The 27,795-nt window shown below is 28.2% G+C and overlaps 1 protein-coding gene across 6 annotated transcripts in view; it reads right to left on the bottom strand.

Moving 5' to 3' along the window:
* The window catches only part of LOC107439050 (adenylate cyclase type 5), a 59,095-nt gene that overhangs the window by 7,168 nt on the left and 24,132 nt on the right, over window positions 1-27,795 (bottom strand). For all 6 annotated transcript variants that reach the window (XM_043049391.3, XM_043049398.3, XM_043049392.3 and 3 more), the window contains exons 11-18: window positions 22,705-22,789; window positions 20,599-20,727; window positions 19,604-19,720; window positions 17,799-17,962; window positions 12,667-12,913; window positions 7,009-7,155; window positions 3,733-3,937; window positions 954-1,078 (exon numbers count right to left, since the gene is read on the bottom strand). In XM_043049391.3, the coding sequence (XP_042905325.1) occupies window positions 954-1,078; window positions 3,733-3,937; window positions 7,009-7,155; window positions 12,667-12,913; window positions 17,799-17,962; window positions 19,604-19,720; window positions 20,599-20,727; window positions 22,705-22,789 (1,219 nt within the window). The remainder of the gene's footprint in view (window positions 1-953; window positions 1,079-3,732; window positions 3,938-7,008; window positions 7,156-12,666; window positions 12,914-17,798; window positions 17,963-19,603; window positions 19,721-20,598; window positions 20,728-22,704; window positions 22,790-27,795) is intronic.

Here is a 27,795-nt window from a genome sequence, read left to right as displayed (position 1 = left end):
TTGGAGACAGCAACTATCACAACTAGAAATTATATACTGATTTTCAATTTCTCTATTTGTTGACTTGCATATTACAAATTCATTGGCTTTTTTTCCCCACCTAATCATTCTCATACTTTATTCCTTAATTACATCAACAATAATAAATTATTCGTAGTTATGTTTATCATAAGTAAATAATATTAAAAAATTAAAAAAAACTGAGTAAAAGTAACTAATTATACATGCAAAAATAAATAAATAAATATTATAAAAAAAACAGCATTAACAAAAACTAACAGTTATTAATAGAATTTGAATTACATTTGTAAAAGTGAACATTCTCTCTGCTCAGTGGAGTTAAAATTTTAAAATTCAGATAGTTTTTAATCAATATATATATATATATATATATATATATATATATATATATATATATATATATATATATATATATATATATATATATATATATATATATATATATATATATATATATATATATATAGGGGCAATACTACTTCATTTGCAGGACAAATAGACATAACTTGTTACCTTATTTTTCTATTTAATATAGATAAGATTTAATATAACTATATGCTTTAGTGTTTTACATTTAATACAAAGACACAAGCTTGAAAAATGCTTTTAATATATATATATATATATATATTTTACTGAAATACCAATTAATTTGCATATACCACTTGCAAGACTTATAGTTTATAACCCATAGAAAGAAACAAAAATAAATATAAGAGAATAAGTTCTCTCATAATGTAGAGAATAACCCTCAGATACTGTATGATAAATAGAGAAAAGATTTATATAATTAAATAAATATAAATTAATTTTAAATAAAAGATACTTCACTACAATCAGCATAGCATTATGTTTTTCTTATTTAAAATTTTTATTTTAATAAGCAAAATATTGAAAAAAAAAACATTGTTCAATATTTAAAAGAATCGTACCTGAATTTTTCCTAGTTCTCCAGTGCTGTCCATTCTGCTGGCAACGTTTACAGCATTTCCCCAAATGTCATATTGAGGTTTCTTTGCACCAATCACTCCAGCCACAACTGGTCCCACATTCAAACCTGCAAATCAATCACAATAAAGTACCTTTCACAGCTCCCTAACATCAACTGCGAAAAATTAAAACTTTCTATACAGTCATTAATGTTGGTTTTTTGATATTTTAAGCTGGTTTTCAATGTGATAAGTAATAAAAACTAGTTAAAACTATTAACAATGTGGTACTCAGGTAACTACATTACCTTTGGAATTTTTCATAATATATTTAAAATATTTAACATAACTGCAGTAAAATAAAATTTAGTATTCAATATATACTCTTACTCCGATGTTAACAATCTTAGTTTATAATTTTATAAAGCTTCCATCATCATATTTTTGAATAGCATAGGGTAACCTAGATTTAAAATAGATGCTAACAAAATTTATAAACTGTTACTATACACACATATGTTCCCTATCATTGCTCTCAATATAACTTTATTTGTGGCAAAATGTTTTGTCTCCATTCAAGTCTTGCTGATTGAAATTGACTTATGATAATCTTTTGTCAACTTTTTTTACGTTTTAGACTTTTATCCTGTTACTTTACAGGATTCAATAGGGATTACTTTGCGGCTTAACTACCACTACTCTCAATATAACTTTATTTGTGGCAAAATGTTTTGTCTCCATTCAAGTCTTGCTGATTGAAATTGATTTATGATAATCTTTTGTCAACTTTTTTTACGTTTTAGACTTTTATCCTGTTACTTTACAGGATTCAATAGGGATTACTTTGTGGCTTAACTACCACTACGACTATAAAACATGACATGCTAACTAGATTCAATCTTGAGGTACCTTTTGACAGATGAAGGTTGACATAGTCTATCTTTTCCATATTGGTTACCTTCAGACGTGATACGTTCAGGCCTACTTTAATGGATTGCCCACATTGATCTGCTATTTGTGTCATCGTCCTTCTCTCATTGTTGTTTCTCAGTCTCATCTACTCACAATGGAATCCCGCACACTCGACTGCTAATAGCAACACTACCATACACACAGCAGTGAACTTAATACGGCCCTCACCACAAGCGCTCAAAAATCTGATGAACTTAATACAGCTCTTCCGCAAGTACGGCAACTATTGATATCCTTTCGTCGAATTCTATCCCTGATTAAATTCTGGTGGAGGAGTATTGTGGCGTAACTACCACTATGACTACTAAACATCAATTCACTGACATGTTATCTCAATTCAATCTTGTGGTACCTTTTGATAAACGAAGGTTGGCATGTCGATTTTTACTTTCCCCACAACTTTAAACTTCTCAGGTTCATGAGAACATGGTCAATGGTGACCATTTTTTTGTTTCTTAATTTCAAGTTCAATTGGTGCACTGGTACAATTGCTTGGTATGATGAGAACCAATTAATTTGATGTCCTACTTAATAAGATTCTAAATTTAACAAGGAAAATACAGTCTTTAGTTAGTTATGAACATATTTTTGCAAGCACTTAGTTCACATTTTCTTCGAATTGACAAGATAAATAATTTCAGAAGCATGAAATAATATCAGAAATAATTTTTTCTTAAAATAAAAAAAAAATACACAGTACACTATTAATAATTTAAAATTACATTAACTATTACAGATCTTTTGATACATGTCTATATGTTGAAATATGTTCTGACAACATTCATCAGAGAAGATATCAGTGAAAAAGAGCCCCAAGAAAGAAGACTTCAACATGCAGTAGTTACAGAGTCTCCATAAAATCTAGAACATTTTTTTAAATAACCATATAAAATATAGATGATAAAACATTTAACGTATTAAGGGTTTCATGACGAAAGTTAAATTTTATGAACCTAAATACATTTTCATGATAAAATTTTTTCCAAAATAATAATAAAAATTTTCCTAAATAGATTCACATTCCTACGTACAATGATTAACTTAGGCATGCTGTTTTTTTTTCTAAAAAAAAGGTGTTCTAATTAGAAGTCGAAATTGGAGCTATATGTCTATAATAATTTTTAAATTTCACTTTAGATGCCTGGTTGGTATGATGGGCAATGTCAGGGTTTGATTTCCAGTGATAAGAGTCTGATCTGGTTCTCGACAGAATCCACTCCAATGTAATGCCTAAAGTGGTTTTAAAGTCAGAATTTACACAAAGCTAGCGCATTTGTCAGTGCGGTGCATAAGCTGGGTTATTACTATCATTACTTCCTGGTCTACATTATGGTAGTGTAGAACATCCAGTACTGTTTTTGAATTATCACTAAAAATTTCCAGTTCATTAATGCGACTCTAACGCATTGAGAACAACCAAACTGAATGAGAATAATTTGGAGCCATTTGGGAATTAGTGCTTTAAAGTACGATAATAACGCTATTATTTGAAACAAAAATATTAAATATACAACAAAAATATACATAGCACACTAGCGGTATTATTTTCAAAATTTCAATTTTAAACATTTGCTGCTTAATTAAATAAATATTTAAAATAATTTTACTGATATTAAAAAAAATTATTTAAATAAAAGTAAGAAAACTGATCTAAGTAAAATATATATATATATATATATATATATATATATATATATATATATATATATATATATATATATATATATATATATTTATTAGAAACAGATTTTTTATAAAGAAGAAATTATTTTTATTAGCATTCTAGTTAAGTGAAAAGAAATGCACTCACCCACTCTAATCTTGAAGTTATTGAATGAGTGCATGTTGACATAATCCAATTGATCCTTTAATCTCAATGCAAAATCAGCCATTTTAGTAACATGGTTGTAGTTGGTAAGATCAACAGTACTAGAAGTAAGACCAGATGCTGCCATGTATGTGTAACCTGTAGTTTTTATCTTTTCAATGCATGTAAACTGATCTTCTTCTAAAATCTAAAACACAAAATAAGTTTTTAGATTACAATACAGGGTTTGACAAAAAAAAACTTGGACAAAGTTATTGCTTCATAGAAGATAATTATTATCTTTTTAATTTATGATTTCATTTCTTTTTGACTATCATTTCAATTATAATATATTTTATAATATATCTCTTAGTTTACAGATATTTTTTGTGTGGCCTTTTTACAATGTCAAGCAAACGATCTGCCAGCAAGGAAAACGATTGCGCGATATTGTTATTTACACTACCTCTCTGCGAATAGGTTGAAGACTTGTGGCCCATTGCTGAAAATTTCAATAAGCCTTTGCATTGCTTCGAAAACAATTCAATTTATTTATCAGTAAAAGTCTACTCTCATTATTATTTGTTAATTTATGTATTTTTTTATAAAGTTATATTAAAAGATGTTTGTTCAGGTCAGCACACTGAATAATTAAAATGTCTTTGCACTAAATTCAAATCAATTAAATTATTTGAAAACTTTTCAAAGATCTTCTTCATCTAGCTAGTATAGGAGATGGATCTCTTTTTAATTTATCAGTCATCTGTGAGAGATTGCTAAACACTGCAGTTGCATAATCAGACTGTGAATACTCCGATAGAAATTTTTAGTACAAAAGTAACTCTTTCATTAACAAATTTCAACAAAAGGTGAAAATTTTTAAACCTATTTTGGCACTTGCTCTGCATGCTTTCAATTAACGATTCATAAACGTGTGGAAGTATTCACTTTGACCCTATTCAACTTGTGATATTATTTATTTTCTAAATCAGCATTATTTTGTAGACCTTTGCAATTAGTGGTTTCAATATTAAGTAAAAAAAAATTTTTTTATCACAAAATATTTATATTAATTCACTCTTTAAAGGCTTTAAGAAAATTTAAAGGAAGATATTTTATCAAGTTCGTTAAAAGAATAAAATTCAACATAGATGAAGAATTTTTGCCACACATTAAACTAAAACAGAATATCAGCAAACGTCTTCTCTTTTGAAAGTTATTTTCATTGTTTTGGTGAGGGTGTTGTCCATTAGAACCATTTCATAATCAAGTTAAAACTATGATTATTCAATTCGATTCTACTTTATATTGGTTTTGTGCTTTCAAATAAATCAAATTGAATAATGATTTTCAGATGCATTGATTTGTATTTAAAACATCTTTCTTATTGAAATAAAATTCTCCATTACAAATTAGTATTTTAATTAAAAGATGACAATACTCATTCTCAAAAAAGATTAGATAGAAATAGGTTTTATTTTGGCTTTAAATATACCATTCTGAGATGTAATAAATGACTATTTAATAAGTATCTAGTTTGTCCACACTAGCCCCCCCATAGTTTGTCCACTTGTGGGCAAAATCAGCCTTTTATTTAAATGGAAAAAGTAAACAACTTCGTAATTCCAGGTATAAACTAGAATGCAGGTGATCATTCAAATTATTGTTAAAAAGATACTTCAAGACCTAAAAATTACATTAAATATAGTTTTAATTTTATTTTTTAAAACAAATTTATAAGAAATATCAACACTAGCCTCCCTTTTCTACTTATTAAAAAAAATTGCTTCTAAACCACTTATTTTCGCACTCTGTCATAAATAACTTTAACTAAAACTAAGAGGCTATACTATAAATAATAGAGCTTAAGACAAATCTATATTTTTTCTATTTTGGGTCAAAATTTTTAAATCGATAGGCATGCTTTATATTTCTTAAAATTACGCGTATATGTTACAAATAAAACAAGAATGAAAGACAAACATAAAATGCAGGTTTCAACTGGTTTACGAGGGGTCAACCAATCCTTTGTGGGTTGAAATCCGCATAATCACCAACAGTTCTATTTTTAAACTCTTAACTGGGCCAAAATATACACAAAAAAAAGGTCTAAAGAATCCTAGTTGGTTAAAGCTCAATGATCAAAGAGGTATACTTTTGGTAAGATTAACATTATTAACAACAACCCTTTCCTATATATAAAGCCTACGAGTCTTGAAGCATATTAGAAATCCCTACAATAGTTTTTTTTAAGGTTATTGGTATTCTGATGTTTTAAAGTTAACCAGATGCTCAGATTGTTGTTGTTTTCTTTTGGCTCAAACTGGCTTGAATTGATTAGATTGAGTTTTAGTAGGTTAAAATTGAAAATCTCAGAACTTTAACCAATCAAGCAAAGAAGAACCAATCCTCAAACTTTAACTAATTAGAATTAGTAATCTAATTGGTTAACCCAACGTTTATCTCTTATTCTCACCTTATTTATAGATAAATGAAAAAGAATGAGTAACATTTTGAAAACACTAAAAACGATAAGTTTAAAACACGTTACAGTCGTAAAGTATGCAAATATATAACACTTTATTCTACATGAATTCAAATAAAATATTTTTCAAATGGAAACAGCATCCTAATGTTTCTATGCATTTAAAATGCCATTAAAAAAATTAACTGTTTTGTAAGTAAAGGACCTTTCCTTAACCTCTTAAACTATTAATTCTCTTACTAATTCATGGCTGTTGAACCACTAATGCCTTTTTTAATTTAAATTATCATTATTGATGTAAATATAATAGTTAATCTATTTTTAAACTATTGAATTTTTAAATGAATTAAAAGAATTGAGGGACACAACAAAAACCATCTGGTTTATATGAATAGTGAGACAACACTGCTTTCATTTACTTTGTGATTCTTTTTCCTATCTTGTCATATATTTTATATTCTCACTCAGGTAGAGTTGCCATTGCTTTAAAACAAGATAAAAATAAACAGGAAAGAGAGAATAACTTAATTGTTTGGAGTTGGTTTATTATTCAAATTAGTTCTTAACATATCTGAAATTTATTTTGTAAGCACTATAATTATACACTATAAAAGTATTTTATAAACAATTAAAGGGGTCTACAAAATTTTCAAAACAGGTTCTCAAGTAAAATTTTAAAGCATAAAGAATTATTTGTACTACATATTTTATTATACAGTTTTATTATCAGATATTTATGAAATCTATTCATGTCTCAATGAGACTAATTTTAGAAAAATTATTTTTGAGCTCACTTCGTCAAAATCAGCAATGATTTCATTCAAAAGCCTCAAACATTCGACCCCTTCGTTGTTAGCTTCGAGTTCCATATAAAACTCACTAAAGTTAGGAATGGAAGCAAACATGACTGCCACACTTTCACACTGCTCATGATACAAATCCTAAAAAAATCATAATAAATTACATACAACTGTCCTCAAAGAACAATGTTATTTCTAAAAGAATTTAACTTGTACAAAAAATGAATAAAGCTAAAAAACATGAATAGAGCACAAAAATGAACATATAATTTAATTTTTGTGTCCAAAAAGAAGATAGGGTATACTTTGTTACAAATGAATAAAGCTAAAAAACATGAATCGAGCACAAAAAGCATAAAAATGAACATGCTATAGCGTTTTCATTTCCAAAAGGAGGATAAGGTATACTTTGTGCTACAAATGAATAAAGCTAAAAAAATATGAATATAACACAAATAATAGCACAAAAACGAACATACTATAATTTAGTTTTTAAATAAGAATTTTTCTTCGTGTAGAAAACAAAATGTGAATGTTCTGTGTTTCAACACGGGAAAAAGTTGCGGAATCAAAACTATAATATGTTTATTTTTGTACCATTATTTGTATTTTATTCAGTAGCGTCATTTGTCCAGACATGAGAGACGGAAAAGCCTGTAAATATCATAAATTCAAAACATGAATAAATTAATAAAGTAGCGCATGGAACTAAATACACTGCAATGAGCCTCGATCACGGATATTTATCATTACGTGCACAAAGGAATAGAATCGCAACTCTGAGTTAGCTCAGAGCCTCTCTCACTGCAGAATGGCGTCAACTTCTACTGTGTGGCTTCGTGAACATGGTTTGTTTGTGCTAATCTCGCCACACCATAGAAGGGAACCTTTGCGGTAAGCGCAGATACATGCCCACTGATGATTGGATTCACTTCACAGATGATAGTAGGCATTGTTTGATTTGGAGAGAACCCACTATCATTCATCATCTGTGAAAGAGATGCAAGTGTGTAAGATGGTATCTCTTAGAGGATGCATAAACCTACATGTCTTTCAATGTGCTCATGTGCATAGACATGACATCCTTTATGCTGGTGCAATAGGTGATGATTTTGTGCTACAAAACAATACTGCAAAATCACACAGGGCTCACAATCTTCAGCAGGAAGGGATTCAGCGCATCGACTGGACAGCTCGATTACAAGACTCGAACTTTATCGATACTTTAGGAAGATGAGTCTCAACCCTTCTCCTTAAACTTTTGCAACTGCTTTGCAAGAATAATGGATCACACTTCTAACAGAACTAGCAGACCACATATTTGAAAGTTATGTTTTATTGCTGGTAGAGGGGATCACACTTCATACTGAAGGTACTTTTCTACTCAAAACTGACACATATGATTTCATACATAATTTATACATTATTATGTGTACCAAATCATAAAATTCTATGCATAACTTTTTGAGTTACATACATTTTTGGTGATTTTTCTTAATTTATGATAACCAGGATATTATTAAATAAAAGTAACTTGTTATTAAAAAAATTAAGTGTAAAAAACAGTAGGAAAATTGTATTTTTCATTAGTATTAAAATATATCTTATCTATAAAAATGAATCAAAGATACCATAGTTAACACCTCTGTCAGGATAGGCTGATTTAAACCAATGTGGTTTAAACAAAATGGATTCTTTTTAAAAGTTTAATTTTTATTATCTATATAAAATAGTTTTTGTTGGAATAGAACTTAATGCGGAAATATTAAATTTTTTTATAAAAATCTTCAACTTTTAAGTTCAAAAACTAATGGAAATCTGCATTTCTTTTTAAATAAATATAAATACATAATTTTTAAATCTTTATATATTATAGATTTCCCGCAAAAACACCCATAAAAGTAAAACACAACACAAACAAATTCATTTTTGCATTATTTTCAAATGAGTTAAATAATGTAATTATTAAACAAATGAAATAAAAAGTTATAGAAATTTTTCATATCTTTTTTAAGACACATTTGACTTGTTACTATCAAAAGCATAAATTGCAATGATGTGCCTGTCTATAATTAATGCTTCACTTTTTGGTTTATGTTTAAAACCTTTTCTGTTACATTTTTTAAATCAGTGAAAACAAATTCGTATTAAATTATGATTTTATTCTTTTTTGTAATACTTAAAAACTCAATTTTTTTGTATTAAAAAAACAATTTTAACAAAAAATCATTTACAATAATTAATTTTATTTAATGCTGATGTTGATAAGCAAATTGCAGACATATTAGTGGGCTAAAGAAAAAAAATATATATACCCAAACCCAATATATTAGCATCAATAAAAAATTTATTGTATGAGAAAGATCAATAAGATTGTAAAATTTAACTGAGAGATACTCATTTAAAAAGAAAACAAAAAAAAATTTTTAAACTTCAATTATAAAACCATTCTAAAAAGGACTAATTAAAATTAATCGATAGTTATCATATTAAGTCAATTAGAATAACTGAAAAATAATGCTTTTTATCAAGAGACGAACAAAATAATAAATCAACCATAAGAACGTAACATTTATAATCCTTAGCTATTATGTAGATTATCAAATTATCGTAAAATATGAAACAAAACTGCCAGAAAACAAAAAAATTAAAGTAGACAGTGTTTTCACTACAGCGCGAGAATCTCGCATATTTTTTTCTTTTCTCAATTAAAAAATTACCGCGAGAAATTCACGCATTCTATAAATCAATTTCAAAATTCACGAATTTCACGCATTTTGAAAAAAGCTTCGAATTACGCTATTGAGAATAAAATCCGTTTAATTTTTCTTCCTGGATCTTTCATTATTTTCAACATTTGTCCCATTATCTAGCTTCCCTATTTACCAGTATTGTTCAGAACCCTTTCGAACAAAGGAACACAACCCTTTTCAGAACACATTTCTCTGCAACCACGTGTTTACCTCAGGTAAGGTTTTCTCATGTAAGACATTCAAATTTTTTATGCACTAATGTAAGATGGACAAATACCTAGTAAAGGCAAAATCTTCTATGATGATGCAGCAAAAATATTCAATGCTTTAAAATATAGAAGACGTTAAAAATGTATTATTATAAGAGAAATGATTTTCTTTTTCAATTCTATTTGTGTTTTTTTTAGTTTTTAGAAATCTCACTTAACTTTCTGAAATCTCACCATGATTTTGAGAAAGGGTCAAAAATTCTCACCCATTTCTTTTCTATGATGAAAACACTGAGTAGAACTTATTAACCAATAAAATAACAAAAACATTTTTTCAACAACTAAGTCATTCTAAAATATATATATATACAAATAACCTGCATTTGATTGAAAATAAATCATATTTAATCAAGAACATTTTTAAAAATAGAAGAGGAAAAAACTATAAAAATGCAACGTGCTAAGATTTTTTATTTAAAAAAAAGTGAAACCATAAATAAGATGGGTATACAGATAGAAAATATAAATTAAAATTGTAAAATTAATAAATTTTTTTTAATAATGCCAAATAATAAATCAAAAAATGAAGTAACAAATTTTTAAGTTAATTAAAGTTATTCATTAATTGAAATTAAGCAAAATTATAATAAAATAAATAAAACCACAGTAATGATTAAAAAACAATATATTTTATACCTAATTATAAGGAAAAAAAGAAAATGATAAAGCATAAGGAAAACTTATTAACCAAGAATACACTTAATAAAATCACACGAAAGTGATAGTTAAAAGAAGCACTAATATAAATATTAAAACCCAGAGATATATTAAGAACTACTGAATTCAAAAAAATATTTTTGTCTTAAAACTTATGAATAAGAACTAACTTATTGAGTACAAAATTTATTGCAAACAAAATTTTAACAGAATTAGAAATGTATCACTCGTAAAAAAAGAAATTTGCAATCTGTTTCATGAAATAATTGTCTGCCTTTAGGTTTTTATTGTCTGCTTAAATTTCCTGAAGATTCAAGGTTTTGCGGTAAAATTACTTTCCCTCCTGACTTTTTCTTCCGCATCTCGTTTTCTCTGACAATTCCCAGTTTTCCCTATATTTCAGGTGCGTATGAACCCTGTGTATATTATACATTGCCTTAAATATGTTAAAATACTATTGCCTTAAATATATTAAACAGGGTGAGTAGCCAAATTATTCAACAAAAAATAAGCACCTTTTAAGCACTCAAATATTATTTTTAAGCACTTTGAGTTTTTGACAATTGACGGTTTTACCTAGTTTTAACCGTCATGTAAAAAAAAAAAAAAAATCGGCATTGTTTTTTATAATTGTCAAATTTTTTGAATCATGTAAATTGAATGGTGTTTTAATGCGCTACGGACTGACGATACGCCGAAATAGATTGGGGTTGAATTAATTGTGAAAACGTTGAATAGAACAATGTCTTTTAGCATAATTCGTAGCGAAATTCAACAGGGTAAAAGAAAAATTTCATTTTGGAAAAGGGAAAATTAAGCACTTTTCAAAAAGACCCAATTAAAAATGCACCGTTAAGGGCTTTAAAAAATGAAAATCGAAAATAAGCACTTTTAAGAACTTTTTAAAAATTCCATGCATCCTGTTAAATACTACTAAATTTTATTGACTTAAAGGAATGAAAAGAAAAAAAACAAGAAATATACATTTCATAAAATTTAATTAATATTATAATTATAAATTGCATACAGCTAAATATTGACACCAAATAAATAATACAGAAGTATTGTAGTATTGCAGATAAGCAAGGGGCAATTCAGTCTAAAACAAAATGTAAATGATTATTTGCATGTTAAGTGGAGTTGTAAAGTGACATAAAAGCATATTTTTAAGTTTTTTTTTTTATAATTATATTAGCATATTTAAGGAGCAAAAGTGAATTTTTTAAAATTTTTATTCAAAATATTAATTAATAGTTTAATAGATTATGTAGTTAAATGAAATACTTTGGAATAGTTTAGCTAAAGGCTCAAAATATCGTTTAACATATTGTTTTAAATAACCCAGTTTAAACCCATATTTTTTTACCCCCGACCTTTGTAGACATTTTTTAGAAATTAGTGGAAATTAAACAATATCTAGATTGGCTGGATGCCCTGAATATAAATAGTTTGATGAAAATTAAAGCCTTTCTTTCATTGTTTATCAGCAATTTCACAAAAACTCAGTACTTCAAACTTTTTTTAAAATTAATATGATACACACTAATAATAATTTTGTCCTTTGATAATTTATATTTTAAGAAAGAAAGGCATATTTATTTATTTTTTAAATTTGTAAAACTTAGAACCCTGTCCCATGCTTTTGCAAGAAAGTCTTAACATTCCCCTCATTTTTTTGCATCAATTTTGATTTTTACTGAAGTAATTTACTTTTGAAATTATAGGATTATGTTTGAAAAATGTAATTTTATAAAATTGTGAAACTCTTTAAAGAAATTTCTTTCCACTTTCTAAAAAATTAAATTTTTATTTCAAATTTATAAATAGTTTTAAAAAAATTTTTTAAAAATAAAATTTGAAAATAAGGAGATTTTAGAATCTTATGCAAGAATTAGTCATGCTCTTCTGCTCACCCAATCAACAAAAATAAACAAATGACAACCCCCTGAAGTGTTTATGAAATGTGCAGTTACCTCATTTTTCCGATCGCCAGTTAAAAAATATTCAGCAACATGAGCCGGAAGTATGTTGGCAAGAAGCTTTCGGTTGTATGCTTGTAGGTGTTCCATATCTTCCTTCTCTTCCAGAGCCTGAAGTTTCCACAAGAAATCCAGGCGTGAAGTAGCTTCTGCTTGATGACCATGAACAACAAGAGCACCCACAAACAGCAACAGCATTATGGTGAGGCAGTATTTGGATGGTACTCCAGTACCTTCAGGACTAATTTTGAGAAGCATTAAAATGTAATATTTAGTTCTTGCACAAGAACAAAATTTGCACTGAATTGGAAGTTTAGTTAAACTGTACAAGAGCTAACTGTTTACTCATCGGCTTAAAAAAAATCAATAACAGCTGTTAAAAAATGTAATTTGATAAAAAAAGCAACAATAAGTTTGTGTAACTTTATAAACAGAAATATATACAGTAGGGAACTGATTATCCGGAATGATCGGGAACTGCCGGATAACTGATTTTTCCGGTTTTCTGAGTCGCTACAAAAAACCGTTTTTTTATTGTTAAACCCAACAAAAAAAAAATTTTTTTTTTTGAAATAATCTTAAAAAGAAGAAAAAACGATTAAGTAATACACTAATCATTATTTCCAAAATGATGGTAAGGGGAACATCTTTCAAAAAAGAAAGAAAAATCCTAAAATCTTATGAGGAATAAAATTTTTTTTTAAAAAAATGGCGGGAAAACTTATTGAATTTCGTTACGGTTTTTTGGTTTTCCGGTTTTCTGATTTCCCGATAACGGGTTCTGTACTGTAGTATTGAGTTAAAAGACATTTTTACGTTTACTTTTGCACATTAAACACAATCTATAAAGGTAATGGCTTCTAAAGTTCATGCGCAAAATTTCATGATTACACTTAACTAAGATCTCAGTTTTTGACCAAGTTTGTATACAGGGTGATTCATTAAGAAGTATACAGTTTCAATACACTATAAATCAAGAACAATGTAAGATATAATATGCTACCTGCAACAAAATTATATGAGATTATTTAGAGTTTTGTAAGAAACAGTTGCTGATAGGTGACCCTTCAGGCATATGATACATATCTCGCCGGCAATCTGTTTCCCCCAAATGAGTGTTAAGGTATCTGAATCAAATCCATCCAGAGTGATTAATTCTGCATAGTTTTTACCGATGACGCAACATTTCACGTCAGCGGGAAGATAAACAAGCAAAACGCCCACATTTGAGGACAGAGAATCCCCTGAGGTAAATATGTTCTGTGCAATGCCCAGAAAAAGTGCTTGCCCCCTTTTTTTTTCAAGAGGAAAGTGTCACGGAAGCTACTTTTTTTCAACACCTTAACACTTTGGCTGATGCCACTGTGGTAGAATAACGATTTGATGGTGCACAACCACACTAGTCAGCCTATCTGCGAGTTACATTGATGAATATCTCCCTCATCGAAGAATTGGACAAACCACGGATTACCACTTACTCAATGGCCATCCAGAAGTCCTGTCCTAACATTTTGTGAATTCTTCCAGCAGGGGTATGTAAAAAACAAGGTCTTCCCCCACCCTGTTTATCTAGAGGAGCTTAAATGGTGTATCACAGCCTCTATCAATGAGCATGATTTAGAGGAAATGGATAACCAACTAGAAGTGTGTCGTGTACTTTAGGGGGTCACACTGAGCCTGTCTCAAACAAAACTTGAAATAATCCCTTTTTTTGCAAGGTAGCTCTCAAGATTATAGTAATTATCTAAGGGTCTATAATCACTTAACTATTCGAAAAACTTTTATTATGTTTGATTCATTTGGTTATATTATTACATATTTAGTTAATTTTTGGTCAGATTCCAAACAATAATAAAGGAATATTATTATCTAACAAAAAGAATAGTATTAGTAAAAAGAAGAATACAAAATTTTAATACTTAAGAGCAAACTGTTAGGAATATTATTGAGATTAAGTTAAAATAATCTACTTACAAGTGTTCAGATAATTACAAATACATTATGTTTTGTGTTCCAACAGTAGTTAGATTTAGAATATCCAAATATAAACTTTAAAATGTAAAACTGAATAGCTAAAAAGAATTTTTTTTAAAAGTTTCAACTACATTTTTATTTATTTATTTACTTAAAATTTTAAATTGGAAGTTTATTTGTTTACTTAAAAAATAAAAAGCAATTTTTAAGTATTATAGAAATTTGCAATTTCAGTTTTGACGTCTCTTAATTTTCGAATCATTGTATAAATATAGTTGATAAAAAGAAGATCTACAATAAAACTTCTTCCCCAGTAAAAAGTTAACAGAAATTTTACTGGTCTGTTAGGAGGAAAAGCAGTTGCACGCACAAGATATGCGAATATTGAAATTATGTGGCATTTAAAAGATGCCACCAAGCCATTTTTTAAATGGCACATAATTTTTTCTACCCATTTCTAAAACATACACAATTCAGATGAAATATACAAATCATATTTTAAAATGCAAAATAAACAATATTGATATTTTTCCATCATAGAACATCAGGTGTAGTTAAAAAATATATTTTGATTTTTTTCCTTTTTTTTTTACAGAAAAAAGGTGTGTTTTTCCTGTTTATTGTTATTACTGACACTGTCCTTTTATTGTAGTTACTGCCCCCTACGCAAAAACACATTTTAAAAAAATAAACAAGAGTTTGGTTTTAAATTATGTGTTAGCTTACAAAATGTGGTCTTACTAAAGGTAATATAAAAATATAAGTGATACAAAGATATTTTTATGCAAATTCTTAGTATATTTTTAAAAATTCAAGATCTATTTTTTTTAAAAAATAAATAAATAAGTTTTCAATTAAATATTATTTAATATGTTTTCTTATCTTAACTTATTAATTCTGAGTTCAGAGAAAAAGATTGAATACTTTCTTTATGTGCTTTTAAAGCATTCAAGAAAGGAAGCAGTGACAACATTTTTTATGAGATAACAAATGAAAACTAACAACATTAAGTTAATTATATTTTTGTAATTGTTTTAGTCAAAAGCTAATGTTTTGAGAAAATTCTCCATATTATATATATATATATATATATATATATATATATATATATATATATATATATATATATATATATATATATATATATATATATATATACCTTTTTCATATGTCTTTAATTTTTCTTTGTTTTATTCTTCATTTTGAACTTATATATATATATATATATATATATATATATTGCTTTAGTGATAAAAAAAATATTGTTCATTTTATATTTTTTAAAATATGATTTGTACATTTCATCTAAATTGTGCATGTTTTAGAAATAGGTAGAAAGTGGCCTTGGGGGCATTTTTTAAATGCCACATAATTTCCATATTCGCATATCTTGTGCATGCGACCGCTTTTCATCCAAACAGATCAGTAAAATTTCAGTTCAACTTTTAACTGGGGAAGAAGTTTTATTGTTGAACTTCTTTTTATCAACTACTATATTTATACAATGATTCGAAAAGTAAGAGATGTCAAAACTGAAATTGCAAATTTCTATAATGCTTAAAAATTGCTTTTTATTTTGTTAAGTAACCAAGCTCTTATTACTCGCAATTTTATAAATAAAAATTGACAAAAAAAATCAAAATTACAAAATTCACTTATTAAAATTATAACTTAAGGCAATTCTTAAAATTATAACTTAATGCAATTAGGCAGTTATTCTAAATTATTCAATTCTTAATAAGAGTTAAAAGGGTATACAAAAAGGCCAAATAAACTTCCAATTTAAAATTTTAAATAAATAAAAACACAGTTAAAACTTTAAAAAAAATTCTTTTTAGCTATTCAGTATTACATTTAAAAGTTTATATTTTGATATTCTAAATCTAACTACTATTGGAACACAAAACAGAATGTATTTGTAATTATCTGAACACTTGTAAGTAGATTATTTTAATATATATATATATATGTCACTGTGGTAAATGTCCGAAATATATACTAGGTCAAGTTAAGTGCCACTGACTGGCATACATTTGCCCGGTATGCCCTACAACAATGTTTTTTTAAGGTTCAGTGCCACTGCCCTACATCAATGTTTTTTTAAAGTCAAGTGCCACTGCCAAGTATGCGTTTAACCGGTACTCCAAACACTGATGTTTCTCCAAATCTATCCTCAGCGACAATGCAGATTAAAATATTAATAATAATATCAAAAAATAAATTAATATCAAATTCGATGTAACAAATATTTTGGACATTCACGAAAGCGACAATGTGATTGTTGACATTCACTGGTGAAAGTCGGCATTCTCTTGATTTCCGTCATGCACGGTAACATATTTATTACTAAGCAAAGTTAATATGTATTGAGGTTTCCTATGTTTTAAATTAAAGCTGTATTCTTTATGTTTCTAGTCTTATCAATTACTTTTATAACTATTTTTTCCTACTTACTAACATTTTTATTTCAGATGTTATAGGACTAGATTGTCCAACAATTTTTATGTCAATGAAAAAGAATCTAACTTCTTTAGAATGGGAATCGTTCATATAATCCTTTAACATTATTAAATTATATTAGTGTCATTTTTTCACAGCCCTGAAGCTTATTTTTTCCACTATCTATTAATATACTAGATCAAAGGTTAAAATTTTCAACAAAAAAAAAAGGAAACTTTTTTTTTAAATACAAATATTTTTTATCTCTAATAAGCAAACAGAATTTATTGTAGACTTAATTTAAAAGTTCTTTTTAAGAAAAAAAAAAGTGCTAAAATGCATAAACATCTTTTAAAATGTAGATCTTCATAGGTGATACTGAATAAATAATAATAATAAAAAACACAAATAAAATAAAAACGAAAAATAAGTATTAGGGGTTCAGTTCTCTCCAAATATAAATACAAAATTATTTTTAATAAAAAAAATGCTGTTTTTAAAAATTGAATTTATGCAAACTTTTTGAAACAAAATGCTAGTTTTCAATAACATGAAATACAATTCATTCTCCAATTTTTTTTTGGTATTATCTTTTGACCCCTCTAAAATTAAAATCTTAAGACAAGATCCTTCTTAAACTTAGTGATGCATTTTGTCAAATCTATAGCTTTAATATATTTCTTTGATCTGTACTGACTGAGAAAATGATTTACCTGTGCACTAAGTCGAAAAGATCGATAAGCTCGACATGAGTGAGGAGGACGAGTATGCAGAAGACAAATGAAGCGGATAATAAAGTGACAAGTTTCTGAACGGTCGATAGGACGAGAAAGGCACCGCATGAAGACATCACGAGCATCATGCAGAAAGTTATGTTCTGTAGAAATCAATTCAATAAATTAGATAATTGTCTAACAATTAAAAAAATTTCAAATTTCAATTAAATGTTTTTGTTTTCAGTTAGATAAAGGAATTATATCCTTGGTTACTATACAGTGTCTGAAATCTCAAGAATTGAATCAAAAGTGATAAATTGAGTGAAGAATTGATAAAAAATGCAAAAATACACAAGAGAAATATTTTCTAATTATGCAGTCAATAAAACTCAACCTGATCTTCTGTCTCAGTGGTGGAGAACTGTTTTGATATGGGGGCTAACTAACTGATAACTTAACAGGGGCTGAACTAATTTTCAAGAATTGAATCAAAAGTGCACATTGGATAAAAAATGCAAAAATACACAAGAGAAATATTTTCTAATTATGCAGTCAATAAAACCCAACCTGATCTCCTGTCTCAGTGGTGGGGAACTGTTTTGATATGGGGGCTAACTAACTGATAACTTAACAGGGGCTGAACTAATTTTCAAGAATTGAATCAAAAGTGCACATTGGATAAAAAATGTAAAAATACACAAGAGAAATATTTTCAAATTATGCAGTCAATAAAACCCAACTTGATTTCCTGTCTCAGTGGTGGGGAACTGTTTTGACATGGGGGCCATTTTATGGAAGCAGGAGTCACACCTTTTAATATTACATTCAAGTAAGCAGTTTAAGAAAAGGTAAAAAGAAAAATCAATAAAAATACTATAGAGGCAGTTTTAGTCAATTTACTAACTGTACTAATTTTATGTTTCAATGTAATTATTTTGCTTTTGTATATCCATGGCAGTTAGCTTTGTTATTTCGTGTGAGTCAAAATATGATACTCTACACAGATCTTTGTTTTTTTAATAAATTTTTAATGAATATGAAAAATTACAGAAATAAAAAAAATATGATAAACTGAAAAATGAACAAAAACAGCATTTAGTGAAAAAGTACTTAACACTGGGGGGAAAACGTGGGAGTAGTTAGTTTGAGTTAATATAAAACATTACGAATATTGATTCAAAATATTTCTCACAACCAGAAAATCAAAATAAATAAATGCCGAAAGAAACTTTATATTAGAAATAAAATATAGGACAAAACACTGTTTTTTTTTAAGTACAGGGCAAATATAGGATACTTCATGAAAATTTTTTCAAAAATAGAAAATGTAGGGCGAACGCAACCCTGTATGCATTGCGTTATGTTTCATTATTATGCAGTGAAATATACTGTTCAATTTGTTGAATGAAAAACACTCAAAACTGTGGCGTATGATACAGAACAATTTCTGTTTGAAGCAGAATTCACTTCAGGAATTTGTCCAAGCTATGAACTGTTTCATCAGAGTTTGTTTTATAATAGGTGAAATTGGCATGAGGGCATTCCACCTTAAAATGCTCTTTTAAAAATGATAAAAGTTAATTTTTAAAATATTTTTCATGAAGTCAGAATATCGGTATTGATCCCTCCAAGAGCTGAGAGAATTATTTTCGAATCCTAATATTTGAGGACTTGTTTAATAAATAAAATAAAGAAATACAATTTAATATTATTAATATTTAAAACATTAGTAACAACTATACTTTTGAAATATTGTATTTGCCTAGATAAAAATTTTTGTGATTTCAGAAGTGTGTACTTACATATGGGAATGCATCTAAGACTGTATTTTGGCAAATATCAGGATGAATGGTAAAATTCATGGTAAGATTAAGATATGATGACCAGCATTTAGTAGTTTCTGTCGCATCAAGAGCAGCCTGCAAAATAACATCAAATCTAAATTTCCAGAATAAAGATGTATGCATAAAAAAAAAAAAAAAAAAAAACCAAATGGACTTTGAAGTTGTACGTAATTTTTAATAAATGAAATGTTTTTATAATTCTAGTATACCGCAAGCACATTATTTTAAATTAGATTACTCAGTGCAGCACAAAAAACGTTCTTTAGATGAAAATCTATGTTTCTAACTATGAAAATAACCAAATCTGCAGATATTTTCTTTTGTTTGTTTACAATGCACCATTTTCCCTAAAATCTAAATTTTAGCTTGGAATCTTTAGACAATTTAAAAGCCTATAATAACAAATTACAGGCAAGGAAAAGGTTCTCTCATCGGGCGTGAGACTGTGGCCAACTTGGCAACGATATAAGCGATCTCAGCAACATTCTAGGCAAGAAGAGCCTTGCTGAAGTTTCAAGGTATAAGAAAGAGAGATATTCAAAAATTCATTAGAAGCTTAGGAACTTTTCTCATACAGAAAAGGTTTATGATGAAGCATTTAAGTTTTGATGTAAGAATCAAGCACCTTTTGCTCATATAGAATCACATAAAGTTATTTAAAAGAAATTTTTCTAAAAAAAATTTGTTTTCATTTTAATATTAGAAGAATGAGCATTTTTATCTAAGGAATAACATGTTCTGGTCATAACTTTAACAGGATATTTTGCTACACGTCTACTTACAGAATTATATATGCTAATAAATCTACAAAAAACGGTCACAGAAAAATTATTAAATAGATTTAGCCATAACTTTAAACAGAATATATCAAAAATATAACATTTTATTAACTGATTTCGGTTGCATCAAAAGATAATAGCTAAATTAATTTAAAAAATCAAATTCCTACTTACTAAAGGTACAAAAGTACTTGTAAATATGATAACAACAACAACTATGGCTAGAATTTGGCTATTATATCTATTTTTCGTGACTTTCTCAATTACTTGCAGGCAAGATAGAGGGAGGATTTGCTTTGCCACCTAAAATGAAATGAAATTTTTGTAATTGCATTAATACATTTTTTCATTCAAAATTAAATCAGATCTTATTACAAAATTAATTTTGCTTAAAGTGATATCAGCATGACTAAACACAAGGATGCTGACACAGATTGAATTTTTTTAGGGTAGCTCATTTTTCACAGAGAGAGAAAATGAGAATTGTTGGTTCAGAGAGAGAGACACTCTAAAGATGCAGAGACGGGCAGTACCTATTGAATGTCCAAATGAATGTCTAATAATAATAAACATTTCCAGGATTTTTCATAATTTTTTATTGATAGTTCTGAGTTTCAACTATATTCTAATATTAAATAATAAAAAAATGTTATAATAATTTTACCTAAAATATAAATATTTATAATAACTTTTGCATTTAAATAAAAATAAAAAGTATAATCGACATTATTAGAACCTTACACAATTCTAAGCGAACCTCACATTAGGCAAAGGGAACACAAAACTACGTTGAAATTTAAAAACATTATTAAAGAATTTTGTTAAGTTAAAATTTATGAAACAAAATTATTTACAATAATAATAATAATAATACCACTAAAAAAAATTCTATATGGAAACACAGGATGCATGATCCTCAGACACGGTTATGGACTTTCCCTTATTATTTTGTTTGACTCAGTTTATAATGCTGTTTGATTTCCTTATTGTGTTTACATAATATTGTTGGAGCACTTTTTAAAATTAAGGAGTACTTTGTTAATTAAAATACTTTGTTAATTAAAAATATCAAAAAATGAACTTTTAACAACTTTCAATAGTGTACTTTTATAATAAAAAAAGAAGATTCAGGTCCAATTTATGGAAAAATTACTTAAGACAAGCCATTTGCTCATAAATTAAAAAGAAACATACAAGGGGAAAATTTGAATTACTTTTGTTTTAATATTTCATAGTTTTCCAAATATCATCTGTATTTCAAGCCTGAAGTAAAGTTGAAGAAATAATGGAAAATCAGTTATACGGCAATTCTAAAAATGTACAAGGAGGAGAAAAAAATTTAAAAAAAACAAAAAAAAACAGACCACTCTTAATAACTTCTGATCTAATGATTGTCATTTTTGGCATAGACTTATCTTTAGATAGATAAATTTTTTAACTGTGCACAAAAATTTCTCAATTCACTTAAAAAGTTCCTGAAATATGACAAAATACACAAAAAATAAAATTAACATTATGAGCTCCAAACTTTGGATCGCTCTTCTGACCGAAGTATGTGAACCCTATTTCCCGGACTGCGGCTACCAATATTTTGGTGGTCAGAAATCCAAATCCGTACGAAGAAAAAAAAGGTATGATTATTCAGAGAAAGTACGTATGTGTGTCTGAATTCGTAACTTAAAATATTGTCTGCACTAATTAATTAGCATATTTGAGGATAATCCCTTGAACCATTGAGTCCTAGAATGTGAAGATCCGATCATTAGATCTAAAAATATTCAGGGTGATTCAATTTTGTTGTGGTGCACTGTACACAAATAAATAAGTCTGTACGTAAAAAAGACACAAGAAAATGTACATTTCTTTTTAATATATTTTACTATTATCCTTTAAAAAAAATTTTTTTCATACAATAATTTTGTCGAAGAATTAAAGAGGAAGCTAGCCTGAGTTATGACCAAGTGCTATTTACAAAAGATCAAATAATTAATGCCTGCGCAATTTGGCTTTTAATGAAGAATGTATAGTTACATCGAGAACCAGATTTAATAGAAGATTAGAGATTGAACTGAAAAAAAAAACACATTCTCTCCTAAAGAAAAAGAATTTGATTAATTATGATTTACAAAAACTAGATTACAAATAATGCACAATGAATGCATAATTATAAGGAGAATTTATGTCACAACTATATTTGCAAAAGCATTAATTTACTAATGTTTTTAATACCAATTAAGTAAGCATTACATTTATTAAACTGAACATGAAAAAAGAACTTACAGAACTTTTGGGAGCTTCAATGGTGATGATAATAAAAAGTAATAGGATTCCGCAACAAAACTCAAACATCAACTGCAACCAATGTCTGAAAAATAGAATACTGCTAAATAATAGCGTTTTCTTAGTTAATTCTCTTCAAACTGCTTTTCTAAGGCCAATTTAATACAAAGTTTCATACCAAGCATTGAAAACCAGTTTAATGTTGCAGAAAGCAACTAGATTATCCCACTGAATGTGTCATTTAAAATAAAAAAACAGTTTTTATAAATAAATATTCCTCTAATTAGAGATAAAAAAAGAACAAAAACACACATTCCTATTTCTAACTTAAATCTATGAACATGAGAATGGTGCCTACGTACATATCTGAAAACATAGCATTCCTTTGAACCAATTTTGCATTACCACTTATTATAATGTGACTACTCACATTTGGTTTCATGGATGTTGCAACCGGGAGGGAGGGTCCAGACCCCCGCAATATTTAGGGAGTTAGAACCCGACATTTTGAAAAAAAAATTACATCTGTTTTACTTTCCATTAAAAAATGATTTTTTTTTTTTTTACATAAAAAATATTGTATAAAAATATTTACTGTATAAAAAAAAGCAAAAATACTTGTAAAAAGAAAATACATGTCAAAAAAAATTAACTGCATCAAAAAATAACTAAATAAATGTCTACAATAAATAATATAATTGTTAATGCCACTTTAACCTTTTTTCTCAAATGAGCAATAAATGAAATCAAATTTATCAAAATAGGAGAGGTAATTGCAATGTGAAAAAAAACCAAAAAAAAAAAAAAACCCAAACAGTTTAGTCAGAAAAGCAGACAAAAGTTCGGGCCTCTTATTAATTTTATTATTATTTTTTGCGTATTTTGAAGCAAATATAACATTTACTGATTCTGAATTTTCTGAAGATAATTCCTCATACATAATAATTTAAAATTATTCTTTGTTACATTTTATTATTTATACGATATTAGTAAAACTATTTAGAATTGTAAGGGATAAAATTTTTACATAATCTTAAAGTAGTAATAGTAAGTTATAAAATACAAAATTTTAATTGAATAGGTCAAATAGTTCCCAAGAATTGAAATTTCACATATAAGACTTTTTTCTCTCAAGAATGCAACACACTGGTCTATAATTTTGGCGACTTCCCTTCTTTAAGTATTCTCGAGGCGGACGATTAAAAGATTGCCCAGTTATAACTTTTTTTATTTGTGTGTCAGACATAGTTTGCTTTATCTTTCCACCCTTTACCTTACAGATGAAGATACATCAAGATGTTTAAATTTTTTGTAACTATGCATTGAATGCTTCTGTTAGGAAATAATTTTGATTTAGAGGCATATGTATTTATTTATGTCATATTTTAAGAAAAAGATATCATCAACATACAAGCCTTTTGGCATTTATAAATTTAAATGACTCTGCATTATGCTGGCCAACTCCAGAATTGCTTACACAGATCATTTTCCAAATCTCAGTGGTTAATGGATTACCACTGAAAATAAGAAATTTGAGTTGATTCATTTCTGACTTTTTTACGAAATATTCAAAACTGGAAATTCTTAATTGAAAAATCGGCTAATATTATAGAACAAATTTTGAATTTTATATTGATAAAGATTTAAATTGGAAATCTTAAAAATTTAGATGTTAATATTAGGTAACAGTTTGAATTTTATATTTTAACCACTTTTATAATATATGATACAAACGACTACTAATTTGAGTTTAAATATGTGAAATGTGCAAAAAAAAAGCTAAGAATTTATTTCAGCTGATTATTTTTACAGTAGAACAAAAATCATTAAAATTGGTTATTTTTCTCAAACGAAACACTAGTTTGTGTAGACCGCATGAAGAAACTTTTAAAATTCCAGGGATGAGAGTAGTCAGAAAGTAAAAAAGAGGAAATCCGAGAATAAATATATATATATATATATATATATATATATATATATATATATATACAGTGGTACCTCGAGATACGAGTGCCCTAACATACGAGTTATTTGAGATACGAGCTGTCGAGCGAGCGAAGTTTTGTTTTGAGATGCGAGTGACATTTGAGATACGAGGAACGGCCAGGCAAGTCCTTCTCTTCCTCGACAATACTCCTGCTCACCCACCGAACCTCGAACATGACATCCTCGAAGAGTTCAAGTTTATAAAGGTTCTCTATCTACCACCACTCCTATCCTGCAGTCCATGGATCAGCAGGTGATTTCTAATTTTAAAAAGCTGTACACTAAGCACCTGTTCCGGCGCTGCTTTGAGGTGACAGAAAACAGAAACCTCACCCTTCGAGAGTACTGGGAGGACAACTTTAACATCGTGATATGCCTCAGAATTATTGATCAGGCCTGGCTGAGCGTTGCAACGAGGACCTTGACCTCTGCATGGAAGAAGCTGTGGCCAGAGTGAGTCTGTAGCCGAAAATTGTGCTGTGACCTGAGTCTATAGCTTCGAAGGATTCGAACCCAAAGTGCCAGTGGAGGAGGATATTGGGTCTCTGGGAAAATCCATGGACCTGGTGATGGGTGAGAGAGACGTGAACGAGCTCATCGAGGAGTACTCTCAGGAACTGACGACAGAGGAATTACAAGAGTTACCGTCGCAGCAGCATTCGGGGGTTCTGCAAGAAATTGGTTTCGAGGAAGAGCCAGAGGTGGTGGAAGTTATCTCTACAAGTGAGATAAAAGTGTTCTTGGGAATGTGGGCAAGAATTTCACAGTTCGTGCAAGGAAACATCCCGAAAAAGTTGCATCTGGTCGTGCATCGGATCTATTTCATGACACTCGCCTAACTCATTTCTGCAGCATTCTGAGAAGGAGGAAGAAACAAACCTCCTTGGACAGTTTTTTTTAATCCAGCTAAAAAAGCAAAGACCGGTGAAGAGAAAAGCAGTGACTAAAATTAAGCATACAGTAGCATTTAAGATGTGTGCAACTTGCATTTAAGTGATCAAAATACAAATATGTATGCACACTTTATAAAACCAGTTTTTTTTTTTTTGCTTTACATTTTCTTTTATTATGTTTTTATACAATATTTGTCATTTATAAATACATTTTTCTTATTCAAAAACACGTAACAAAAATAATTGGGGGTAGCATTTTTGGGGCTGGAACGGATTAATGGCATTTCAATTAATTTCAATGGGGAAAATTGCTTTGAGATACGAGCAAATTGACATACGAGCAAGGTTACGGAACGAATTAAACTCGTATCTCGAGGTATCACTGTATATACAAAAATTTGACAAAAAAGGTGCGACTTTTAAACTTGTAAGCCATGTGATTATAAATTCCGATGATTAATTTTAAAATTGTATGAATATATGAATATGAATCACATGCATGATTTCAAATTGAGAGAATATGAATCTCGATATGAGGCTTTTAAATCACGTGAATATGAAACTCTATATCGAATTTTAAAAAATGCGAAAATACAAATCATGAAGCGTAATTTTTAGATCACGTAAATAGGAATCATGATGCATAATTTTTAAATCGCGCGAATACAAATCACAATGTCTAATTTTTAAAGCACGTATAAATACGAAAATCGAAGTTTGATATTACAACCGCACAAACGAATCACGACATTGGATTTTAAGCTGGCGTGAATACGAATCGCTACATAGGGTTTTAAAAGCACGTAAATAGAAATCGCGATATTGGATTTTTAAATCTCGTAAATAAGAATCGCAATATACAATATTTAAGCCGCCTGAATAAGAATCGCAATGCGCAACTTTTAAATCAGGGAAATACGAAAATCGATGATTGATATTAAAATCGCGTGGATAAGAATTGAGATATTTGCAGATTCTGGACTTGGGATTTCTAAAAGGCTTGTTTGTATTGTTTTTGTTTAGACATAATAAATAAACATTTACAAGATTAATTGAATAAGCAAATAAATATTTTCACCGCATATCCACCTCTATTTTTTTAATTTTATGTTATCGTTTGCCTTCATGCTAGACAACAGGGTCAATTGTTTGAATTGCGAAAATATGAGCTGTCGGGCGGACAAATAAAAATACGAAAAATCTCATTTTCTGTGTGTAAAAGGGGAGAAAATAGCTAAAATAGGTAAAAATGCGGAAGGGTTAGCAGCTAGGACGTAGTTTGAATTTTCTGTTTACCTTTGAAAATCGTAAATAATACAATTATTTTATTTAAACGTCTGAATTCTACAAAAAAAAAAAAAAAAAAAGCGGGATATTTATAAATAAACGAACCTTCTAGAGAATCGGGATTTTTGGATAAAAAAGGCTGAAATTCGAAAGGCAAAAGCGAAAAAATCTCATCCCTGTATAAAGGTAAACCGGTTTTTTCCAAGGAAATGATTTTTAGAGAAGCTTCAGTGGGAGGAATGAGGACTTCAATACTTTCGCTCCGTGGAAAATTAAATTCTTCATAAAATATTTGAACTTGTTCTAAAAAATTTTTTCGCGGAAATTAGCGGGAAAAATCAGAAAAAAAAGCGGAAATCCGCAGGGAATCACATCCCTCAAAATTCTTACTCTATCAAATTTAAGTAAATGTTACTATGGCATTCTTTAATCTAATAAATTCTTTTTGGAAAAAAAAAACCATACAGCTATGTTATCTTCCCAGAAAAATTTAAAAAATACTAATTTTTGTATAGCTGTTAGGAATACATATATGTGATTTTTTTTTAAAAAAAACAACAAAAGATTAGTATCCCTTGAATTTTTTTTTTTAACAATAGCATATTTCGCAAAAAACTGTATATATGGTATACTCACAATATCTTAAAAAACTTATTATGTCGAAAAAATATTCCTCCCTTTGGTGTTATACATCCACTTAATGTTAATTTGAATTACAATGTCAAAGAGTTTCTTCTCAAAACCTCGCTACGTTGAATTTTTCAAATAGAAAATGAATTTTTTTGGAAAAATCACAATGTAAATTTATTATAAACCAATTTTTTTCTACAATGTATAATTAGTTTTGCCTTACTTTTAAAAATAAAATTATAATTATTGTGCTTAGAATTATATATAGTCAACTATCATTACTTACATACTTATC

This window comes from Parasteatoda tepidariorum, chromosome 9, assembly GCF_982258835.1.
Source record: "Parasteatoda tepidariorum strain Cologne lab strain chromosome 9, Ptep-v5.0, whole genome shotgun sequence".
NCBI classification, from domain to species: domain Eukaryota; kingdom Metazoa; phylum Arthropoda; class Arachnida; order Araneae; family Theridiidae; genus Parasteatoda; species Parasteatoda tepidariorum.
Note: the sequence above shows the minus strand (reverse complement) of the source record. Positions and strands in the feature narration are given on the sequence as shown.